This window comes from Cetorhinus maximus, chromosome 16, assembly GCF_964194155.1.
Source record: "Cetorhinus maximus chromosome 16, sCetMax3.hap1.1, whole genome shotgun sequence".
NCBI classification, from domain to species: domain Eukaryota; kingdom Metazoa; phylum Chordata; class Chondrichthyes; order Lamniformes; family Cetorhinidae; genus Cetorhinus; species Cetorhinus maximus.
The window spans coordinates 26,841,534-26,863,596 of NC_135894.1; the positions used below are offsets into that span (position 1 = coordinate 26,841,534).

The 22,063-nt window shown below is 44.5% G+C and overlaps 1 protein-coding gene across 2 annotated transcripts in view; it reads left to right on the forward strand.

Annotated features, from left to right (window-relative positions):
* The window catches only part of adprhl1 (ADP-ribosylhydrolase like 1), a 47,767-nt gene that overhangs the window by 10,890 nt on the left and 14,814 nt on the right, over positions 1–22,063 (forward strand). For both annotated transcript variants that reach the window (XM_078559551.1, XM_078559550.1), the window contains exons 2-3: positions 7,397–7,561; positions 7,679–7,804. In XM_078559551.1, the coding sequence (XP_078415677.1) occupies positions 7,429–7,561; positions 7,679–7,804 (259 nt within the window). In that variant the 5' untranslated portion in view covers positions 7,397–7,428. The remainder of the gene's footprint in view (positions 1–7,396; positions 7,562–7,678; positions 7,805–22,063) is intronic.

Consider the following 22,063-nt stretch of genomic DNA (forward strand, 5'->3'; position numbering starts at 1 on the left):
TTGTATTCACTCATCAGCCTGACTTCAGAATCCTGTTCCAGAGATAATTCACATTATTCAGATATGGTCTCGGGCACCCAGAATAGCATGTAGCAGATTAGGTGATGAGTGTGGAAACTAATGTAACACAAACTAAACAGAGCCAAGCATTGCATATGTGTATCACTCATTAAGCACGAGGCTGAGTGACTGTTCATATTCATTGTTTGGATTTTTGCAAGCTGGCTGTCTCTGAGGCAGCTAATCCAGGGTACATGCTGAGAATTTAGGGATAAGTGGCTAAAAGTGGAAACTCCAAAATTAACTGGGGAAGTAATTCACATTATCGAGGGGTACTAGGGCTCTAGGTATGGCTTACATTGGAACCTTATCAACGAATAATACCAATATCCACAGACAACCACATAGTTCAGAAATCAAACCTTATGTCACTGGACAAAAATAATCTCTTCACTTCCATTTTTATAATTAACAGCCTTCTTTGTCATGCTTATTGCTTGAAAAGTTTTCCCAGAGTTCATTTGTCTGTTTGTGGTTTGGTCTTTATTCCTCCCCCTGCTGATTTATATTTTATGTTGGGCGGAATTTTACAGCCCCATTGCGGTAGGGGAAGTTTCGGAAAATGCAGTGAGCTGTTCTAAAGTCCATTGGCTTTGGCGGGACTGGAAGATCCTGCTGGTGGGAGGGGCCGTAAAATTCGCCCCATTGTGTCTTTGAGTCCTGTGCATTGCTTTGAAAGGCTTCAACACCCTGTTTACTGGTCCTATTTTTTTTATTCATTCACAGGATGTGGGCTTCACTGGCAGGGCCAGCATTTATTGCCCATCCCTAGTTGCCCTTGAGAAGGTGGTGGTCCATCTCCTATGAGCACAGTCCTCTCTATTCTCAATATCTCAGTCCTCTTTTTTATTTTCAATATCCCAGTCCTCCTGTCCTCTCTCTTCAATTCTGTTTTAGTTTAGCCAAATAAATGCAAGTCGTTGTTGTTATCCAATATTGTATTCATATAGCACCATTGCTGTTGTAAGATGTCCCAAGGAGTGATTATCAGACAAAATTTGACACATATGTGCATACGAATTAGGAGCATGAGTAGGCCACTCGGCCCCTCGAGCCTGCTCTGCCATTCAATAAGATCATGGCTGATCTGATTGTGACTTCAACTCCACATTCCTGCCTAGCCCCAATACCTTTCACCCACTTGCTTATCAGAATCTACCTACTTATGACTTAAAGATATTGAAAGACTCTGCCTCAACCACCTTTTGAGGGAGAGAATTCTAAAATCTCACAAACCACTGAGAGAAAAATGTTTTGCTCATCTCCATCTTAAATAGGCGACCCCTTATTTTTAATTGGTGGCCTCTAGTTCTTGATTCTCTCACAAGAGGGAACATCCTTTCTACATCCACCCTGTCAAATCCCCTCAGGCTCTTATATGTTTTAATCAAGTTGTCGCTTACTCTTCTAAACTCTAGCCGATATAAGCCTAGCCTGTCTAGTCTTTCCTCATAAGACAACCTGCCCATTCCGGTTATTAATCTAGTAAACCTTCTCTGAACTGCTTCCGGTACATTTACATCTTTCTTTAAATAAGACCAATTCTGTACACAGTACTCCAGATGTGGTCTTACCAATGACCCATATAACTGAAGCATAACCTCCCTACTCTTGTATGCAATTCCTCTCGTAATAAATGATAACATTCTATTAGCTTTGATAATTATTTGCTGCATCTGCATACTAACCTTTTTGTGATTCTTGCACTAGGACACCCAGATCCCTCTTCATCTCAGAGTTCTTCAATCTCTCACCATTTAGATAATATGCTTTTTCACTTGTACTGCAAAAAATGGACAACCTCACATTTTCCCACATTTTACTCCATTTGGCAGATCGTTGCCCACTAACCTAAACTATCTATATCCTTTTGGAGCCTCCTTAATTCCTGTTCACAACCTACTTTTTCCTACCTATCTTTGTGTCGTCAGCGAATTTAGCAACCATACCATCAGTCCCTTCATCCAAGTAATTTATATAAATTGTAGAGAGTTGAGGCCCCAGCACTGTTACCTGTGTCACACCACTTGTTACACCTTGCCAACCAGAAAATGACCCATTTATGTCTAGTCTCTGTTTCCTGTTAGCTAGCCATTCTTCCATCCATAGCAATATGTTACTTCCTACACCATGAGCTTTTATTTTCCACAATAACCTTTGTGGAAATAACCTTTGTGCACCTTATCAAATGCCTTCTGAAAATCTAAGTATGGTACATCCACCAGATCCCCTTTATCTGCAGCATTTGTTACTTCTTCTAAGAATTCCAGTAAATTGGTTAAACGTGATTTCCCTTTCACAAAACCATATTGACTCTGCCTGATTACCTTGAATTTATCTAAGTGCCCTGTTATAAAGTCTTTAATAATAGCTTCTAACATTTTTCCTATGACAGATGTTAAGCTTTCTGCTTTCTGTTTCCCCTTTTGAATATTCGCTATTTTCCAATCTAATGGAACCTTCCCTGAATCTAGTGAATTTTGGAAAATTAAAACCAACGCATCAACCATCTCTACCACCCTAGGATGAAGTCCATCAAGATCTGGGGATTTGTCAACCTGCAATTCCAACAGTTTGCTCAGTACCACTTCGCTGGTGATTGTAATTTTCTTGAATTCCTCCATCCCTTCCAATTCCTGACTTACAGCCTTTTCTGGGACGTTACTTGTATCCTCTACAGTGAAGTCTGATGCAAAATACCCGTTCAATTCATCTGCCATCTCCTTATTTTCCATTCTTCACTCCACAGACTCACTTTCTATAGGACCAACGTTCACTTTGTTAACTTCTTTTTTAAATACCTATGGAAACTCTTACTATCTGCCTTTAAATTCCTAGCTAGCTTTTTCTTGTACTCTAATTTTTCCCTCTTTATTAATCTTTTAGTCATTGTTTTGTATATTCTGTCCAATCTTTGGACCCAGCTTTGCGCAATGATATGCTTTTTCTTTAAGTTTTATACTATCTTTAACTTTTTTAGTTAACCACAGATGGTGAGTCCTTCTTTTGGAAATTTTCTTTCTCATTTAAATGTATCTATTCTTTGTTTTCTGAAATACCCCCTTAAATGTCTGCCACTGCATTTCTGGTGACCTGTCCCTTAGCCTAAATTTCACTACAGATCACGTTATCTAACTCTGCCTTCATGCCATCATAATTGCCCTTATTTAAATTTAAAATACTAGTCTGAGACCCACTCTTCTCTCCCTGAAACTGAATGTAGAATTCAATCATATTATAATCACTGCTACTTAGGGTCACCTTCACTATGAGGTAATTAATTAATCCTATCTCATTGCACAATGCCAGGTCTAGTATAGCCTGCTCCCTGGTTGGCTCCAGAATGTGCTGATCTAAGAAATTATCCTGGAAATAATCTATGAATTAGTCATCTGTGCTACCTTTGCCCATCTGATTATTCTAATCTATATGTAGATTAAAAACCCCCATGTTAATTGTTGTACCTTTCTGACAGGCTCCCACTATTTCTTCTTTGATACCCTGTCCTACCATGTGATTCCTGTTAGGGGGCCTGTACACAACGTCCATAAGTGACTTCTTGCCTTTATCATTCCTCATCACTACCCAAACCGCTTCTATATCCTGGTTTCCTGAACTTAGGTCAGCTCTCGCTATTGTGCTAATGTGATCTTTAATTAACAGAACCACCCCTCCACATTCTGGAGCCAACCAGGGAGCAGGCTATACTAGACCTGGTATTGTGCAATGAGATAGGATTAATTAATGACCCCTCTAACTCCCTATCCTTCCTAAAAATCAGATACCCTTCAATATACAGGTCCCAATCTATGCCATCCTGCAGCCATGTTTCTGTAACGGATATTAGATCGTACTTCTTAATCGCTATTTAGAAACATAGAAAATAGGAGCAGGAGTAGGCCATTCGGCCCTTCAAGCCTGCTCCACCATTCGATATAATTATGGCTGATCCTCTATCTCAATGCAAACTCCTGCTCTCTCCCCATACCCCTTGAGTCCTTTAGTGTCTAGAAATCTTTCTATTTCCTTCTTAAATATACTCAGTGACTTGGCTTCCACAGCCCTCTGTGGTAGAGAATTCCACAGGTTCGCCACCCCCTGAGTGAAGAAATTTTTCCTCATTTAAGTCCTAAATGGTCTACCCCATATCTTGAGACAGTGACCCCTTGTTCTAGACCCCCAGCCAGGAGAAACATCATCTCCACTTCCAGTCTGTCCAGCTCTGTCAGAATTTTATATAGAGAGGTCCCCTCTCATTCTTCTAAACTCCAGTGAATACAGGCCTAATTGACCCAATCTCTCTTCATACGACAATCCTGCCATCCCAAGAAACAGTCTGATGAATCTTCACTGCACTCCCTCTATGGCAAATATTTTTTTCGGTAAAGAGACCAGAACTGCACACAATACTCCAGATGTGGCCTCACCAAGGCCCTGTACAGCTGCAGTAAGACATTCTTGCCCCTGTGCTCAAATCCTCTTGCACTGAAGGCTAATATACCATTTGCCTTCCTAAATGCTTTACATTTAAGTTCATTTGTTTCGAATTCAATGGGCGAAATTTTACGACAGCGGGATTTTACGTTCTCGCTGAAGCCAATGAAGTTTAGAATGTTTCGCCTCAGTTTACGGCCGCCGAAATGGGGCCGTAAAATTCTGCCCTATGTGCATTCAGAGACAGAGCCTTAAGTTTTGTCTTTTTATTACTTTTGTAACTTCTAACTTTACCTGTTGATTTACTCTTAGAATTGTATCTCTGTCCCTTCTCGTCACTGTTTGTTTATCGTTTCCCAAATTAATACCTTCCTCTCTTCCCTTGACTCTACTCTTTAATTTACCACATCTGCCCACATTTGATCCCTTGCCCCCACTATTTAGTTTAAAACTCTCTCTACATCCCTAGTTATGTGGTTCGCAAGAACACTGCTCCCAGCATGAGTCAGGTGTAGACCTTCCCACAGTACAGCCCCCATTTTTCCCATACTGGTGCCAGTGCCCCACAAACCGGAACCCACTTCTCCCACACCAGTCTTTGAGCCACGTATTCATCTCTCTAATTTTTTGAACCCTATGCTAATTTGCATGCAGCTCAGGTAATAATTCAGAGATTATAACCTTTGAGGTTCTGTTTTTCAATTTAGTGCCTAGCTCCTCATGCTGTCTACGCAGAACCTCTTTCTTAGTTCCACCTATGTCGCTGGTACGTACATGGACCATGACAACTGGGTTCTCCCCCTCCTACAGTAAGTTCCTCTCTAGCCCTGAGCAGATGTCCTGAACCCTGGCACCAGACAGACAACACAACTGTCTGGATTATCATTCTTCACTGCAAAGAACAGTGTCAATCCCCCTCAATATACTGTCCCCTACTACCACTACATTCCTTTTTGCCCTCTCCACTTGCATGGCTTCCTGTACCACGGTGCCATGGTCAGTTTTCTTACCTATCTTGAAGCCCCCACTCTCATCCAAACAAGCTGTGAGAACCGCAGACCTATTGGACAAATGCAGAGGCTGACACTCCTGCACCCCTGCCCTCTGCATCCCCATAGCTGTTTCACTTGCTGTCACACCCTCCTATCCCTGGTTACTGACCAAATCAGAAGACCCTACCCTAAGTAGTGTGTCTGCCTCCTGGCACAAAGCATCCAGGTAACTTTCCCTCTCTCTGATGTGTCGCAGGGTGTGCAGCTCAATGGCTCTGAGGCAAAGATTCTCAAGCCACAAACACTACAATAAGATAAAAGCAAAATACTGCGGATGCTGGAAATCTAGAACAAAAACAAAAGTACCTGGAAAAACTCAGCAGGTCTGACAGCATCTGCAGAGAGGGATACAGTTGACGTTTCGAGTCCATATGACCCTTCATCAGAACTAAGACATATAGAAATGAGATGAAATATAAGCTGGTAGAAGGGGGTGCTCGAAAGGGGGCCAGTGATAGGTGGAGGCCAAGAAGAGACTGCCAAAGATGTCATAGACAAAAGGACAAAGGGGTGTTGACGGTGGTGATATTACCTAAAGGATGTGCTAATGGGGACGTTAAGGGAAGCAAGCAGGACAAGCTAGTGGCAGATGGCCCTAGTGCAGGTGGGGTGGGGGGATGGGATCAAAATGGGCTAAAAGGTGGAGATGAAACAATAGATTGAAATAAATTTAAAAATAGGAGGGAAAAGAAAAAAATATAGTTGTAAAAAAATGATAAATTATTGGAAAAAGGGAGATCGGAAAGAGGGTGGGGATGGAGGAGAGAGTTCATGATCTGAAATTGTTGAACTCAATATTAAGTCCGGAAGACTGTAAAGTGCCTAGTCGGAAGATGAGGTGCTGTTCCTACAGATCACTACAGATGTGTTTGCCCTGGATCACACTGGCATCCAGGAGTTCCCACATGCTGCAACCTTGACACATCACCAGTCTTGCTGTCCTTAGTGTTTTTAATTGATTACTTAATTATATTATTCACTTATTTATGTTACTTTTAAAATATATTTTAATAACTTTACCACCAGTTCGTATACTATTTTAAACCTTAGGATTGGAACAACCTTAACCACTTACTAGATACTCACCAAACAGCTAGCTCCTTTCCCTGTAGGAGAGTAAGGATCAATTCCTACAGAGTGAGAAAGGTAGAAAATGCAAAAGTAAATGAACTCCTCCTCCTCACTCACCAAACTCCCCCACTCACCAAATTCTCAGGTATGCACTCAGTTCCTCAGCTGCACTCGTTTGCCTAGGCTGCACTAAAGAACCCCAAACTTATAGAAAACTGACTTGGGGCTAGAGAAACCAGATTCAACCAGTTAGCTAGTTAACTACTCAGCAGTGTGTGTTTACCTGTCTAAAGCTGGAAGAAAGAAAGAAGCTTAGTCTACTTACATAGTACTTTCCAGTTACTGTTAATTAGACTAGATTTACAAGAACAAGGTTAACATTTTAAACTCCCCCACTCACTAAACTCCTAGGTATATACTCAGTTCCTCACCTGCACTTGTTTTCTGAACCATCTGAAGAGATATTAGGACAGGCTATCAAACTCTTGGTCAAAGAGCTATGTTTTAACAAGCAAACTGAAGGAGAAAAGTGAGGTAGAGAGGCAGAGGTAGAGAATTGTGGAGTGAATTTGAGAGTTTAAGGCCTAGACAGCTGAAAGCATGACCGCCAAGGGTGATGGAAATCGGGGATGCATATGTTAGCAGAATCGGAAGAATGCAGAGATCTCAGAAGGTTGTAGGGCTGGAGGAGATAGGGATGACAAGCCCATGGAGAGATTTGAACCTGCATTTTTAAAAGAGTTTTCAAAATTTAACTTTGTCCATAACTGAATTTCTAGATTTCTGGTCCTTCGAGGATCTTTATCGTGAAATGGTGAAGGTTTATGTTGAGGTTGTTGAAAAAATCCATAAGAGGCGACCAGATCCAGCGACTGTTGAAGGCTGCACCCAGCTCAAACCAGATAATTATATCCTGGGATGGCACACACCTTTTAACGTGAAAGGTAGGTAGAATCACCCGCATGTGTCACCAGATGTTAACCTGACAACCTAACCAGCAGCATCTCAATGTTTGACCACAGAAATTGAACTCTCTTCTTCTCAATTCATGTTTTCTGAAGGGTCAGGATTTGGTGCAGCCACTAAGGCCATGTGCATCGGGATGAGATACTGTCAACCTGAGAAGCTAGACAATCTTGTACAAGTGAGCATTGAATCCGGCCGAATGACACACAACCACCCTACAGGTAATCACCCACAGATAAACAAAAGAATGTAGGCCAGAATTTTCTGCTTGACGTGCAGGGGGTGGACCCTGTACATCAGTGTGTAAAATGACGCACAGTGACGTCGGGTGAGCGACCCAACGTCACCGCACGTCATCACGATATTTCGCTGGGCGGGTGCGCAATGAAGTTTGAAGCGTACCCGCCATTAATTAACTGGCTAGTTAAGGCTCTTAAATCGTCAATCGACGCCGATTTTCAGGCGCCTGTGCGATCTTCGGCTCGGCGCATGGACGCAATGGGCAGGCAGGTAAGAGACTTTTTAATAAAACTCATCCACGGGCGGAATAAGAGGGCTCAGTGGAGTTGTCAATCTGGTCTGTGAGTATTTATTGCAGAAAGGTTTTTAAACTTGCCTGTGTGATCTGTAGCAGTTCAGAATGAATTCCAGCAGCTTTCTGTGTACTTTGAACCTTCAGGTCTGCACTCTTCAGTCAGTAATCTTTATCGGGCCTGCAGCTTTCCGGAGGTCTCCCTTTAGCCTGGGTATAGATTCTAACATGTCCACTGGAGGCAGCTCCTCTGAGGAGGAAGGGAAGGCTAGAATAAGGAGGAGGCAGGAGTGGACAATTGGCCTCCAGTGGAGCCACCTTTGGGAGCACAGGCACAGGCACAAGGGGCGCAGGGACAAGAGGTTGTCCAAGGTGGAAGGCGCCGCAGAAGACTCCACTATCCTGCTGCCAGGATATACAGGCGGCAAAGCAGCTACCTCAGTACGACTGAGGTGCAGTGCCGATCGAGGCTCCAACTGTCAAAAGAGACCATATCTGTCAGATGATTGGCCCTGAGATCTCTCCTAACTGTGTGGGTGGACACCCCATGCCTGTGGCTCTGAAGGTCACAGTTGCCCTCCACTTCTATGCCTCTGGCTCCTTCCAGGGCTTGGTGGGTGATCTTTGCAGCGTCTCCCAATCAGCTGTGCACACTTGTGTCAAGCAGACACTCTGTTCAGGCGTGCATTGACCTTCATCCACTTCCGCTGGAACCAGGCAAGCCAGACACAGCGAGCCAGAGGCTTTGCGGCCATTGCTGGCTTCCCCCGTGTCTAGGGTGCAATATGCTGCACACATGTGGCCGTCAAGGTGCCAGCAGGTGAGTCCGGTGCCTTCGTCAACAGGAAGGGCTTCCACTCCATGAACGTGTAGATAGTGTGTGATCACAGGATGCAGATTCTGCAAGTCTGTGCCAGGTACCCAGGTAGCTCCCACAACATCTACATCCTCGGACACTCCCAGGTGCCGGGGCTCTTCAGTGCTCTGGCTCGGCTTGATGGATGGCTGCTGGGTGACAAGGGTTATGTCATGACGCTTCTCCGCCATCCAATATCAGAAACTGAGTAGCGGTACAATAGGAATCACGCCTCCACAAAGGCTGCGGTGGAGAGAGCCATCGGCCTTTTCAAGATGCGCTTCCGATGCCTGGACTGCTCAGGGAGCGCACTCCAGTACCTCCCAGATCATGTCTCGGTGATAGTGGTTGCATGCTGTGCTCTCCACAATCTTGCGCTGGAGAGGCGGGATGGAGTGGACGATGAAGACATTGACGCAGTGGATGCAGCTGCACACGATGAGTCCAGCACTGACTCTGAGGATGAAGAAGCACGGGGGAATGATGAGGGGCTAAACGCTGACCCGGGACTACACCAAGGAGGCAGGGACACCCAGAAGACTTTAATCCAATGAACCTTCAGCTAGCTCCACACAAATGGATCAGGAGGACCGGCCTTGCCTGACGCTTCCATACTCGGCACTTAAGTGTTAAATCTGCCACTTCATCAGCTGCAACTAAGGGCTTTGGACATAAACTTCAATGTCTACTCAAACACTCATGACATGTATGTAAAACATACAAATACAGAACAAAGGAGCCACCCTCAGCCATGGTAACATATCTGGTTTTAATTTTCACCATCATAACGTCACACAAAGTCAAAACAAAACATTTTTCAAACATAAACAAATAATAATTTCCTAATCTATGGCCAACACAAAAACACCAGTGAGAAACCCGTGGTGTGCCTAAGGTGCCTTATGCTTACGTTTACAGGTGCTATGTCTTGGTGCCTCCCCATCGCTCGGAGTGGCATCAGAGACAGCCTGCAGACTCTGCTGTCCTGTTGGCCTCAATGACCTTGGAGGCCGTCCTCTGGCCCGTGGAGCCTGTGCTGGTCCTGCCTGGGAGGGATCTGTCAGGTCCACAGCTGGCATCTCCCCAGTCGTTGCAGCCTCACCCAATGAAGCGGTCACTGGGAGAGGGGCAGAGCAACTGTTGCCCTCATCCAGAGCGCCTTGAGAGGAGCCCGCAGATATGACAGGCAGCTGCTGCACCGATGTGAGGTCGCCCCTGACATCCCTGCTCAATGTCGATGGATGGGCAATGAGCTGGGAAGCTTGAAGCCCACACCATCTCCCACATTAGCAATGACCAGCTGTGGCTACGGGCGCTGTGAGGGCTTGCAGGTCTGAGCGTAACCCCAGGAGAAGTTGCTTGTTCTCCTGAAGGCCCCTCTCCACGAGAGTCGCCAATCTCTCCATGGAGGAAGCATGACGCTCTGACATGAGGCTTATTGCATCAGTGATGCTCAGTGTGGACTCCTCCACCATGGACACCACATGGCAAAGCATGGTCTCATGTAACACTCCCAGATGCTCCCACACACCCAGCCGCATTTCCTGCAGCTGCTGTGTCGCGGACGACTCCAGAGGCACATCATCACACACCGACTGAGCACGTGCCTGGTCTCCTGCAGTCGTCCGACTGCTGGCGCCATCGGCACTCTCTGTCTTTGCCAGCTCCTCCAGCGGTTGTGAAGTGCCCTGTCTACTGTGCCCCGGGACACTAGCCGATGTTGCAACGCCCACCGAGGTGCTAGTATCTGCGCTGGTGCCTGCCTCGCAGAAATGGTGTGACGCAGTAACAGTTGAAGGCCCTCAGGTGTGAGAGGGGGCATCTGGAATTGCTCCTGGCGGACAGGCCCTGATGATGCTGAAATTAACAACAAGGACAGTGGATTAGTTAGCGTGCACACAGTGAAACACTCCATCCCTTTCCCCCAGGCTCATTTTGCACTCAACCTTCCAGAACCTATGGAGACGAATATTGGTGGAGCGGCAAATAGTCAGGAGGATACCCTAACATTACAGGCGGATACAGAGAGGCTGGTCAGATGGCCTAAGGAATGCCAAATGGAATGTTATGTGAATAAGTGTGAGGTGATGCATTTGGGCAGGAGAAACAAGGTACGGGAATACACGAGGAATGGTAAAACCGTGGAATAAGGAGGATCAGAGGGACCTTGCTGGGCATGTCGACATGCCTGTTAAGGTAGCGGGACAGGTACATAAGGCGTTTAAGAAGGTAAATGCCATACTTTATTAGCCAAGGAATAGAATATAGGAACAGGGAGGTCATGTTGTAAGTGCAGAAAACGCTGCCTAGGCCACAGCTATAGTTCTGCATGCAGTTGTGAAATGCACTTCATGGGAAGGATGTGATTGGAGTGGAGAGAGTACAGAGGTCATTGACCAGGATGCTGGCTGGGCTGAAGAGTTTGACTTATGAGGAGACATAGCATAGGCTGGGGTTATTTCCCCTGGAGCAGAGGAGATTGAGGGGTGACAATATTGAGGTTTATAACATTATGAGGGACATAGATAGGGTCGACAGAAAGGAACTTTTCCCCTTGGCGGAGGGATGAGTAACCCGGTGGCATTGATTGATTGAGGTAAGGGGCATGAGGTTGACAGGTGATGTGATGAGCAACTTTTGCACACAGTGATATGGGACGCACTGCCTGAAAGGGTGGTGGATGCAGAAACCCTCCTAACATGTAATAAGTATTTGGATGTGCAGTTGTGATGCCATGGCATACAAGGCCATGGGGATAGTGGTGGGAAATGGGATAAGGCGACTTTGGAAGGTGCTTGACACACGCATCTTTGAAGGACTGAGGGACCTTTGTCTATGACCCACACCTCTGACTCTATCAGTCTGTGAATGAGCAATGTTGCAACAATAACAAATCAAACAATCATCAGTGCTATGGATGGTGGGAAGACAGAGTGGATGTCACTGTTGACCTCAAATACCTGGCCGTTCCACCCCAGCCTCACCAACACCAGTGAACCTGGGTGCATGGCGCCTCTCAAGCTCCAGGGCCTCCTGCTCGAAATGGCTTAAAATCATGAGCTGGGCCTGACCAGCTCCAGTCGGCGAACGCTCACGCGCATTGTGAGCATTCTCCTGAAAAACAGAGATCACCATTCATTGCGGCTAATCGCACATGGACTCTGCACACGCATGCCGCACCCCTACCACAGTGGGCCATTTCAGGCCTCCAGTGCCTCCTGTCCCCAATACTGCTGATCAGTCACACAAAGATAGTACGCCTGCTCCCAAACCCACCACCCCCGACCGCCAACAGCCACCTTGGACACATTCTGCATCCATCACTTTAGGAAACACACCGTCTTAGTTCCCATAGCAAGGAGGCACAACTACGTGCAGCGCCGAGGGCAGCAGATGGCTCTTGGCCACGAGACCTTGAGGTTCCCCTTCTACAATCTCAAAACCATGAATAGGACATGTGTTGGAACTCTGAGTATGCGCCTAGCTGCATCTCCTGCAGGTTGCTCCCAGACTAGTCATGTGCGACTAAGAGCAACACATGGTGCAGGGGAGAACTAATCTCCTCATGAACCACTCAGGCTGATGTAAGCATGGGCACTATCTGCTTGCCCACCCAGCATACGAGAAATGCCCAACATGATTCAATGCAGTCACAACAGTAAGTCTTGCGGGGGGTCTCAAAGGCTAAGGCTACCTGCTGGGTTAAATGCCCAATGCCAACATGGCACTCACCCTTTCAGAGCGCAACAAATCGTTGAAGCACTTGCAGCACTGGATCCAGGTGCGCCGCACCACATCGCGGGAGCTCACCGTCTCCGCCACCTCCTCCCAGGCACGTTTGGTCATGTAGGGGGCCTCCTCCTCCCATCCTGGGGGACCAACACCTCCCGCCGTGCTGCCACCTCCTCGAGGAGGACAGCAAGGCAGTCATCAGAAAAGCGAGGGGCACAGTGGCCCCCCGTTGGCCTACCCTGCAGCCTGGCCTGCTCCTGTGACAGACCCTGCAGCCTACCCTGCTCCTGTGGCAGACCCTGCAGCCTGCCCTATTCCTCTGCCCTTCCATCCAGCGTGCCCTGCTCAGTAGACCCCCTGCAGTGTGACCGCAACGTGGCCAATGTGAGCAGCCTATAGGAGGTTGCCAGGCCTTCCTTTAAACAGACTTCCGGGGGTCTGTGCATGCCTGCCGCAGCCTGCACGCTCCCGCTATTCACGGGAATCGGAAATGTGCTGATCAGGTCCGTGCCCGCCCACAGCCATTCCTGCTCCGCCCGCCCGACAGGCAGAAAATTCTGTCCATAATAACATAAGAAATAGGAGCAGAAGTAGGCTACTTGACCCTTCAAGCCTGTTCTACCATTCAATAAGATAAGGACTGATCTTCTACATGAACTTTCCCCCAACCCTCTATACCCTATACTTGGATTTTTGATGTAGAGCTCTTGAGACTCGAGTGAAAACATTATTCGGTTTGTCTCCTGCTTTTGGCACACAAACATGAGCAAGCTTGAAGATTGTGCATTGAATATGCAGGGCTTGGCTATAATCACACTACATTTACCTTTTCCATCCACAACCTGCTGTATGTCAGCAACAAATCTGCTTCTCTCATGTTCCTTTTGGGCTGTAACTTAAAACCTGATGATCTTAATCCTGAATTTTATTTTTTTAATCTTTTAAAGAAAATCATGCTTTGCTTTCCGATAATTCTAAGTTGTGCATGATCAAGAATGAACATCAAGCTGCCTGTTAGTAAAAAAGGACAGCTGATCATTTATGACATAGTCCCAAAAAAATCTATCAATCTCTATCTTGCATATACTCAATGATTGAGTGTCCACAGCCCTCTGGCGTACAGAAGTTTAAAGATTCTAAGTAAAAATCGAGGGAAGAAATTTCTCCTCATTCTTCTTTTGGCTTCTCCAATTTTACTTAGAGTCGCCACAATGCTGGTTGACCAGACTTCTCTATCTCCCACTGTGAGTCACCCGTCCCTCTTGCCACCACATCTTTCCATCTGGTCTTAGAAATGAAAAAATCTTTTCATTTTTCCAGGCAGTCCCATCTCCATCACTTGCCTCACCACATTTCCTCTCTTTCCTGCAACAGATGACCATACCATTTCTCAGCTACTTTATTCGATGCCCCCACAATCTTCACTGATCCCCTGATGTGGTGGTTCCTGATTTTGTCCTTTCTTATCACTCCATGCATCCATCTCAGCATCCACATCTCATTAGTATCCAGTTGTCCCCTCTTCTTGATGTTGTCCAAGTTTCTGCGCTATATAACAAGGTCTCACGATTCTTCCTTTCAGATTCAGTGATACTTTTCTATCACATAACACTCCACTGCATTTCATTCAATGACTCCAACTGGAGCTTAGAATCCATTGTTTAATCACCATTTCCATACTTCCATCTTCTCCCATCACTGACCCCAGGTACTTGAAACTATTCATTTTTTCCAAGTCTTCACCCATAATCTTTACATCTTCACTCTGATCCTCTTCCCTAGACTCAAACTGACCGTCCATAAATTCGGTCTTTGGTCTATTGATCTTCATACCCCTGTCTTCCACTGCTTTTCTCCAGTTCTCCAGATACTTGGTCATGTTCTTATGACCACCTCCCACCCACACCCCCCGCCCAAATATAGCTCAATGTCATCTGCAAACATCATTGACCATGACGCTTCCCATCTCACTTGCTCAATTAGAACACCCATGACAATCAGGAAGAAGAAGGGGCTCAGTGTTGATTCTTGGTGTATTCCAACTTTAGCTTCGAAACTTTCGCTGTCCCCCACACTGCATCTTACTCTTGTCTGGTACTTTTTAAAAATTCATTCATAGGACGTGGGCTTTGCTGGCTGGGCCAGCAATTATTGCCCATCCCTAGTTGCCCTTGATTAGGTGGTGGTGAGCGGTCTTGAACTGCTGCAGTCCCAGAGGTATAGGTACACCCACAGTGCTGTTAGGAAGGGAGTTCCAGGATTTTGACCCAGCGACAGTGAAGGAACGGCAATATATTTTCAAGTCAGAATGGTGAATGACTTGGAGGGGAACCTCCAGGTGGTGGTATTCCCATCTATCTGCTGCCCTTGTCCTTCTAGGTGGTAGTGGTCATGGGTTTGGAAGGTACTGTCTAAGGAGCCTTGGTGAATTCCTGCAGTGCATCTTGTAGATGGTACACATTGCTGCTACTGTGCGTCGGTAATGGAGGGAGTGAATGTTTGTGGATGTGGTGCCAATCAAGCAGACTGCTTTGTCCTGGACGGTGTCCAGCTTCTTCAGTGTTGTGGGAGCTGCACTCATCCAGGCACGTGGAGAGTATTCCATCACACTCCTGACTTGTGCCTTGTTGATGGTGGACAGGCTTTGGGGTGTCAGGAGGTGAGTTACTTGTTGCACGATTCCTAGCCTCTGACCTGCTCTTGTAGCCAAAGTATTTATATGGCTAAACAAAAACAGAATTACCTGGAAAAACTCAGCAGGTCTGGCAGCATCGGCGGAGAAGAAATCAGTTAACGTTTCGAGCCTTCATGGCCCTTCGGCAGAACTGTTCTGCCGAAGGGCCATGAAGGCTCAAAACGTTAACTGATTTCTTCTCCGCCGATGCTGCCAGACCTGCTGAGTTTTTCCAGGTAATTCTGTTTTTGTTTTGGATTTCCAGCATCCGCAGTAGCTTTTAGCTTTTTGTTTTTATATTTATATGGCTAGTCCAGTTCATTTTCTGGTCAATGGTAACCCGCAAGATGTTGATAATGGGGTATTCAGTGATGGTAATGCCATTGAACATCGAGGGGCGAACATCCCCATTTCTGGCCTTATGATGGAAGGAAGGTCATTGGTGAAACAGCTGGGCCTAGACACTACCCTGAAGCACTGCAGTGATGTCCTGGAGCTGTGATTACTGACCTCCAACAACCACAACCATCTTCCTTTGTGCTAGATATGACTCCAACCAGCAGAGAGTTTTCCCCCTGATTCCCTTTGACTCCAGTTTTGCTAGGGCTCCTTGATGCCACACTCAGTCAAATGTGGCCTTTATATCAAGGGCAGCCACTCTCACCTCATCTCGGGAGTTCAGCTCTTTTGTCCATATTTAAACCAAGGCTGTAATGAGGTCAGGAGCTGAGTGGCCCTGACGGGACCAAAACTGGGCAGCAGTAAGCAGGTTATTGCTAAGCAAGTGCCACTTGATAGCACTGTCGATGACCCCTTCCATTACTTTACTGATGATGGAGAGTAGACTGATGGGGCAGTAATTGGCCGGGTTGGATTTGTCCTGTTTTTTTGTGTACAGGACATACCAAGTTTTCACATAGCCAGGGAGATGCCAGTGTTGTAGCTGTACTGGAACAGCTTGGCTAGGGGCGTGGCAAGTTCTGGAGCAAATGTCTTCAGTAGTATTGTCAGAATATTGTCAGGGCCCATAGCCTTTGCAGTATCCAGTGCCTTCAGCCATTTCTTGATATCACATGCAGTGAATCGAATTGGCTGAAGACATGCATCTGTGATGGTGGGGACCTCTGGAGGAGGTACAAGAACACCTAAATCACTCCTTGTACATGCCCTGTAATAGTTGTACGTAGTTCTCAGGAACTGCACAAAGTCTAGTACATTTTCCTCCCTAGACACTCGGCCATAAGCTTCCTCCAGATCGGTGAATACAATTTTCATGTTGCATTGGACTTCCTGATATTTCTCTAACACTTGTCTCAAAACAAAAATGGCATCGGTGCAGCTTCTCCCGGTCATGAATCCGAACTGACCTTCAAGGATTTACACTGATTTTCTCAGTCTCTGGTCCATGACTCTGTCCCATATCTTGAAGGTATATGGTAGGAGTTTAATTCCTTGGTAGTTTTTGTAAACTTGAATGTCTCCCTTTTCATTGAATACTTTTCCTCATCTCAGTCTGAAATAGCTGGCTCCTTATCCTGAGAGTATGGATTCTAGTTCTGGACTCTCCAGCCTGGGGAAACAGCCTCTCAGCATCAACCCTATCAAGCCCTCTAAGAATTTTACATTTTTAAATGAGATCATCCCTCATTCTTCTAAAATCCAGAGAGTAAGTTCAGCTTGCTCAATATCGCCTCATATGATGGTCCTTTAATCCCAGGAACCAATCTAACTGAATCTCTATTGCACTCCTTCTAAGGCAAGTACATCCTTCCTTAAAGAGACCAAAATTGTACACAGCATTCCAGGTGTGGTCTCACCAAAGCCCTATACAATTGTAGCCTTACTTTCTTAACCTCCAACCCCCTTGCAATAAAGGCCAACATACCATTTGCCTTCCGAATTGCTTGTATGTTGATTTTCTGTGATTCATGTACAAGAACAAACAAATCACTCTGAATTTTAACATTTACCTGTTTCCCACCTTTTAAGAAGTATTCTGCTTTTCCATTCTTCCTATCACTGGATAATTTCACACTTCCCCACATTATATTCCACCTGTCAGCTTAATGCCCAATCACTTAAGCAATCTATTACCCTTTGCAGGCTTTTTGTATACTCCTCACTTCTTACATTCCCACCTAGCTTTGCATTGTAGGCAAACCTGGATACATTTCTCTCAGTCCTTTCATCTTAGTTATTAATATAGATTGAAAATAGCTGAGACCTCAGCACTGATTTTTGTAGCACTTCAGTAGGCACACCCATTCCAAATATGAGCTATTTATTTCCACTTTCTATTTTCTGTCCTCTAACCAGTTCTCAATCCATGTAATAAATTACTCCAAACCCATGAGCCCTAATCTTGTATAACAATCTCTTGTGTGGCATCTTATGAAAGACTTTCTAAAAATCCAAATATACTATGTCCACTAGGTTCCCCTCATCTACCCTGCCAGGTGCATCCTTGAAGAACTCCAATAGATTTGTCAAATATGATTTTTCTTTCATAAAACTGTGTTGACCCTGTCTGATTGTGATTTTCCAAGTGCCCAGTTACCACCTCCTTAATAGTAGATTCCAACATTTTCCTGACAACTGATGTCAGGCTAACTGGCCTACAGTTCCCTATTTTCTCTCTCCCTCCTTCTCTGAACAGCAGGGTTACATTTTCTATCTTCCAATCCACAATTCTGGAACTCAGGAAATTCAGGAAGATCAAAACCATCCACTATCTCTGCAGCCACCCCTTTTAAAAGCCTAGGATGCAAGCCATCAAGTCCAAGGGATTTGTCACCTTTTAGTCCCATTAATTTCTTCAGTACTGTTTCTTAACAAATATTAACTACTTTAAGTTCCTCATTTTCATTAAACACTCGGTTCTTCTTTTATCTTCTATTCTGAAGACAAATACAAAATATTTGTTTAATGTCTGTGCCATTTTCTTTGGTCTCTGCTTTCTCTGCTTCTAAAGGACTCATTTCACCTTTGTTAGTCTCTTGGTTTTACATACTCGTCAAAGTTTATACAATCAATTTTTATATTTCTTGCTAGTTTATCTCATATTTCTACTTTCTCCCTTATCACTTTTTTGGTCGCCCTTTGCTGATTTTTAAAATCCTCAGGCTTAATATCATTTTTTGGAAAAATTGTAAACCTATTTATTTAATTTCCTACTATCCTTAGCTTCTCTAGCTAACCATGGTTGTGACACTTTTCTGGTGGAGTTTTTACTCCTGAATGGAATGTATATTCATTGAGAATTATTTATTTAATTGTTTGCAATCGCTTATCTAATCATTGTATCTTTTAATCTAATTTCCCAATTCACCTGAGTCAACTCAGCCCTCATACCTCCATCATTGACATTTTTCTAATTTAAGGCCCTAATTTCAGATTAATCACATCACTCTCAAACTCAGTATGAAATTCTATATTATGATCACTCTTCAGCAGAGAATCCATTGGTATGGGATTGCTAAAGAACCAGTTAGTATAGGATTGCTAATTAACCAGCCTCATTTTTTAATTCATTCTTGGGATGTAAGCATTGTTGGTTAGGCCAACATTTATTGCCCTTGCCTAATTTCCCTTGAGAAGGTGGTGGTGAGTTTGCCTTCATGATCTGCTGCAGTCCATGTGATGTTGTTACATCCACAGTGTTTATTTTCTGTCATGGTTTGATATGACTGAGTGGCTTGCTAAAGGGCTGTTAAGAGTCAACAACATTGTTGTAGATCTGGAGTCACATCTGGACTGGACCAGGTAAGGATGGCAGATATCTTCCTCTGAAAGACATTAGTGAAACAGTTAATCATCCTTCAGGTAATCAACTTCATGTAATCACAACAGCTCACATGTGATAGTGTCTTAACCCAAAGTGATTACCAGGAGTGTTTTCAATCAAAACTTAACACTGAGCTACATATAGAGATATCAAGACAGACAGCCAAAATCTTGGTCAAAGAGTTAGGTTTTGAGAAGCACTTTAAAGAGGTGGAAAGGCTTGGATGGAGTGAGTGGAATTCCAGAGCTTAGGGCAAAAGTAGTTGGAAGCATAGACACAAATAGTAGAGAGATTAAAATCTGGTATGCATAAAATGCAGATTTGAAGGTGTGTAGAGATCTCAAAGGCTTGCAGGACTGGAGGAAGTTACAAAGAAACAGAGGAGTGAGGTCAGGAGGGACTTGAAAGCAAGGATGAGGATTTTGAAATCGAGGCATTGCTGGACTGGAAGCCAATGTAATTTACTGAACACAGGGATGATGGGTAGAGAGGATTTGGTGCAAGTTAGGGTAATACAGTAGATTTTTGCATAACCTTAAGTTTATGTTGGATGGAAGACTGGAGAGGGGGACATTGGAATAGTCAAGTTTAATGGTAATGTAGAGCTGGAAGAATGCCAGAATTGGAGGAGTGCAAATAGCTCAAAGGGTTGGATTACAGTGACAATTTAGAAGCAGGGAGGAACTGAGAAAGGTGGTGGTGAGGTAGAACTGGCTGTCTTTAGTTACGTGTGGAAACTAACACTGTGCCTTCAAATTATGTCATTGAGGAGCAGCATGTAGATGAGAAATAGGAGGGGGGTGTCAAGGATAGATCCTTGGGGAGCACCAGAGGTAATGGTTTAGGAGCAGGAAGAGAAGTGATTCTCTGGCTATGGCTGAATAGATAAAAGTGGAATAAGGCAAGTGAAGTCAGGGGATTACAAGGCAGGTTTATACAAACTTGCCGTCATGATTTAATGCTTTGAGCCTGGTATCATTCAGTATATTTCTTGTTGCTTCTGAAAAATAATGTACATGCACCAACTAAACTAAAATACACCACTAGTGCCCTTAATTCAACTCTTCATTGGATAGGGGATAAAGGCTATAAAGTTGTGGGGTGGCTTCCAAACAGCTTTCAGAGGCTAGAGATGGCAGGTTTTGTGAAAGGGCAATTGTTTGACTAAATTATTCGAGTTCTTTGTGGGAGTAACAAGCAGGGCGAATAAAGCGGATGCATGTATTTGAATTTCCAAAAGGCATTTGATAAGCTTCCACATAAAAGGCAACAAGACAAGGTAAGAACTCGTGGTGTTGGGGATGATACACTAGCATGGATAGAGGATTAGTTAATGAATAGGTACCAGAGTCTGGATAAATAGGTCATTTTCTGGGTTGGCAAGCTGAAATTAGTGGAGTGCTGCAGGGATCAGTGTTGGGACCTCAAACTTTTTATTTTATTCATTCGCGTGTTGTGGGCATCACTGACTAGGCCAGCATTTATTGCCCATCCCTAATTACCCTTGTTCAGAGGGTACTTTTATGAGTCATCCACATTGCTATGGGTCTGGAGTCACATAAAGGCCAGACCAGCAGATTTCCTTCCCTAAAGGACATTAGTGAACTAGATGAGTTTTTATGACAATTGCTTCATAGTCACCATTAGACTTTTAATTCTAGATATTTAATGAATTCAAATTCCACCATCTGCTGTGGTGGGACTCTCACCCCAGTCCCCAGAGCATTTCCCTGGGTCTCTGAATTACCAGTCCAGTGATGACAATGCCACCATCTTCCCCCTAAATACATGACATCTACCGGCTCCCCTTTATTCACCCTGCTTGTTACTCCCTCAAAGAACTCAAATAAATTAGTCAAACACAAAACCATGTTGACTCTGCCTGATTGTAAATAACAAGCTTATAATACAATCTGTAGAAATGACTTTGATGAAGAGTCCAAGTATATTGTAGCCAACTTTGCTGACAATACAAAGCTAGGTAGGAAAGCAATTTGTGAGGAGGACACAAAGGAATATAGATAGGTTTAATAGGTGGGCAAAAAATTTGGCAGATGGAGTACAATGTAGGAAAATGTGAGGTTATCTACTTTGGTTGGAAGAATAGAAAAATAGAATATTATTTAAATTGAGAGAGACTGCACAATGCTGTGGTACAGAGGGATCTGGATGTTCTTGTACATGAATCACAAAAACGTTAGCATGCAAGTACAGCAAATAATTAGGAAGGCAAATGGATATATTAGCCTTTATTGCAAGGTGGATGGAGTATAATTTTTAAAAATTCATTCATGGGATGTGGGCATCGCTGGCTAGGCCAGCATTTATTGCCCATCCCTAATTGCCCTTGAGAAGGTGGTGGTGAGCTGCCTTCTTGAATTGCTGCAGTCCATGTGGTGTAGGCACACCCACAGTGCTGTTAGGGAGGGAGTTCCAGGATTTTGACCCAGTGACAGTGAAGGGAAATCTTGTTACAACTGTACAGGGCATCGGTGAGACCACACCTAGAGCACAGTTTAGGTCTCCTTACTTAAAGAGGAATATACTTGCATTGGATGCAGTCAAGAGAAGGTTCACTAGGTTGATTTCTGGGATGAAGGGGTTGTCTTATGAGGAAAGGTTGAACAAGTTGGGTCTATACTCTTTGGAGTTTAGAAGAATGAGAGATGATCTTATTGAAACACATATGATTCTGAGGGGGCTCGACAGGCTAGATGCTGAGAGGATGTTTCCCTTTGTGAGGGAATCTAGAATTACGGGGCAATGTTTCAAAATAAAGAGACACTCATTTAAGTCTGAGATGAGGACTTTTTTCTCTCAGAGGGTCGGTAATCTTTGAAATTCTCTTCCCCAGAAAGCAATGGAGAATGGGTCAATGAATATATTCAAGGCTGAGTCAGAC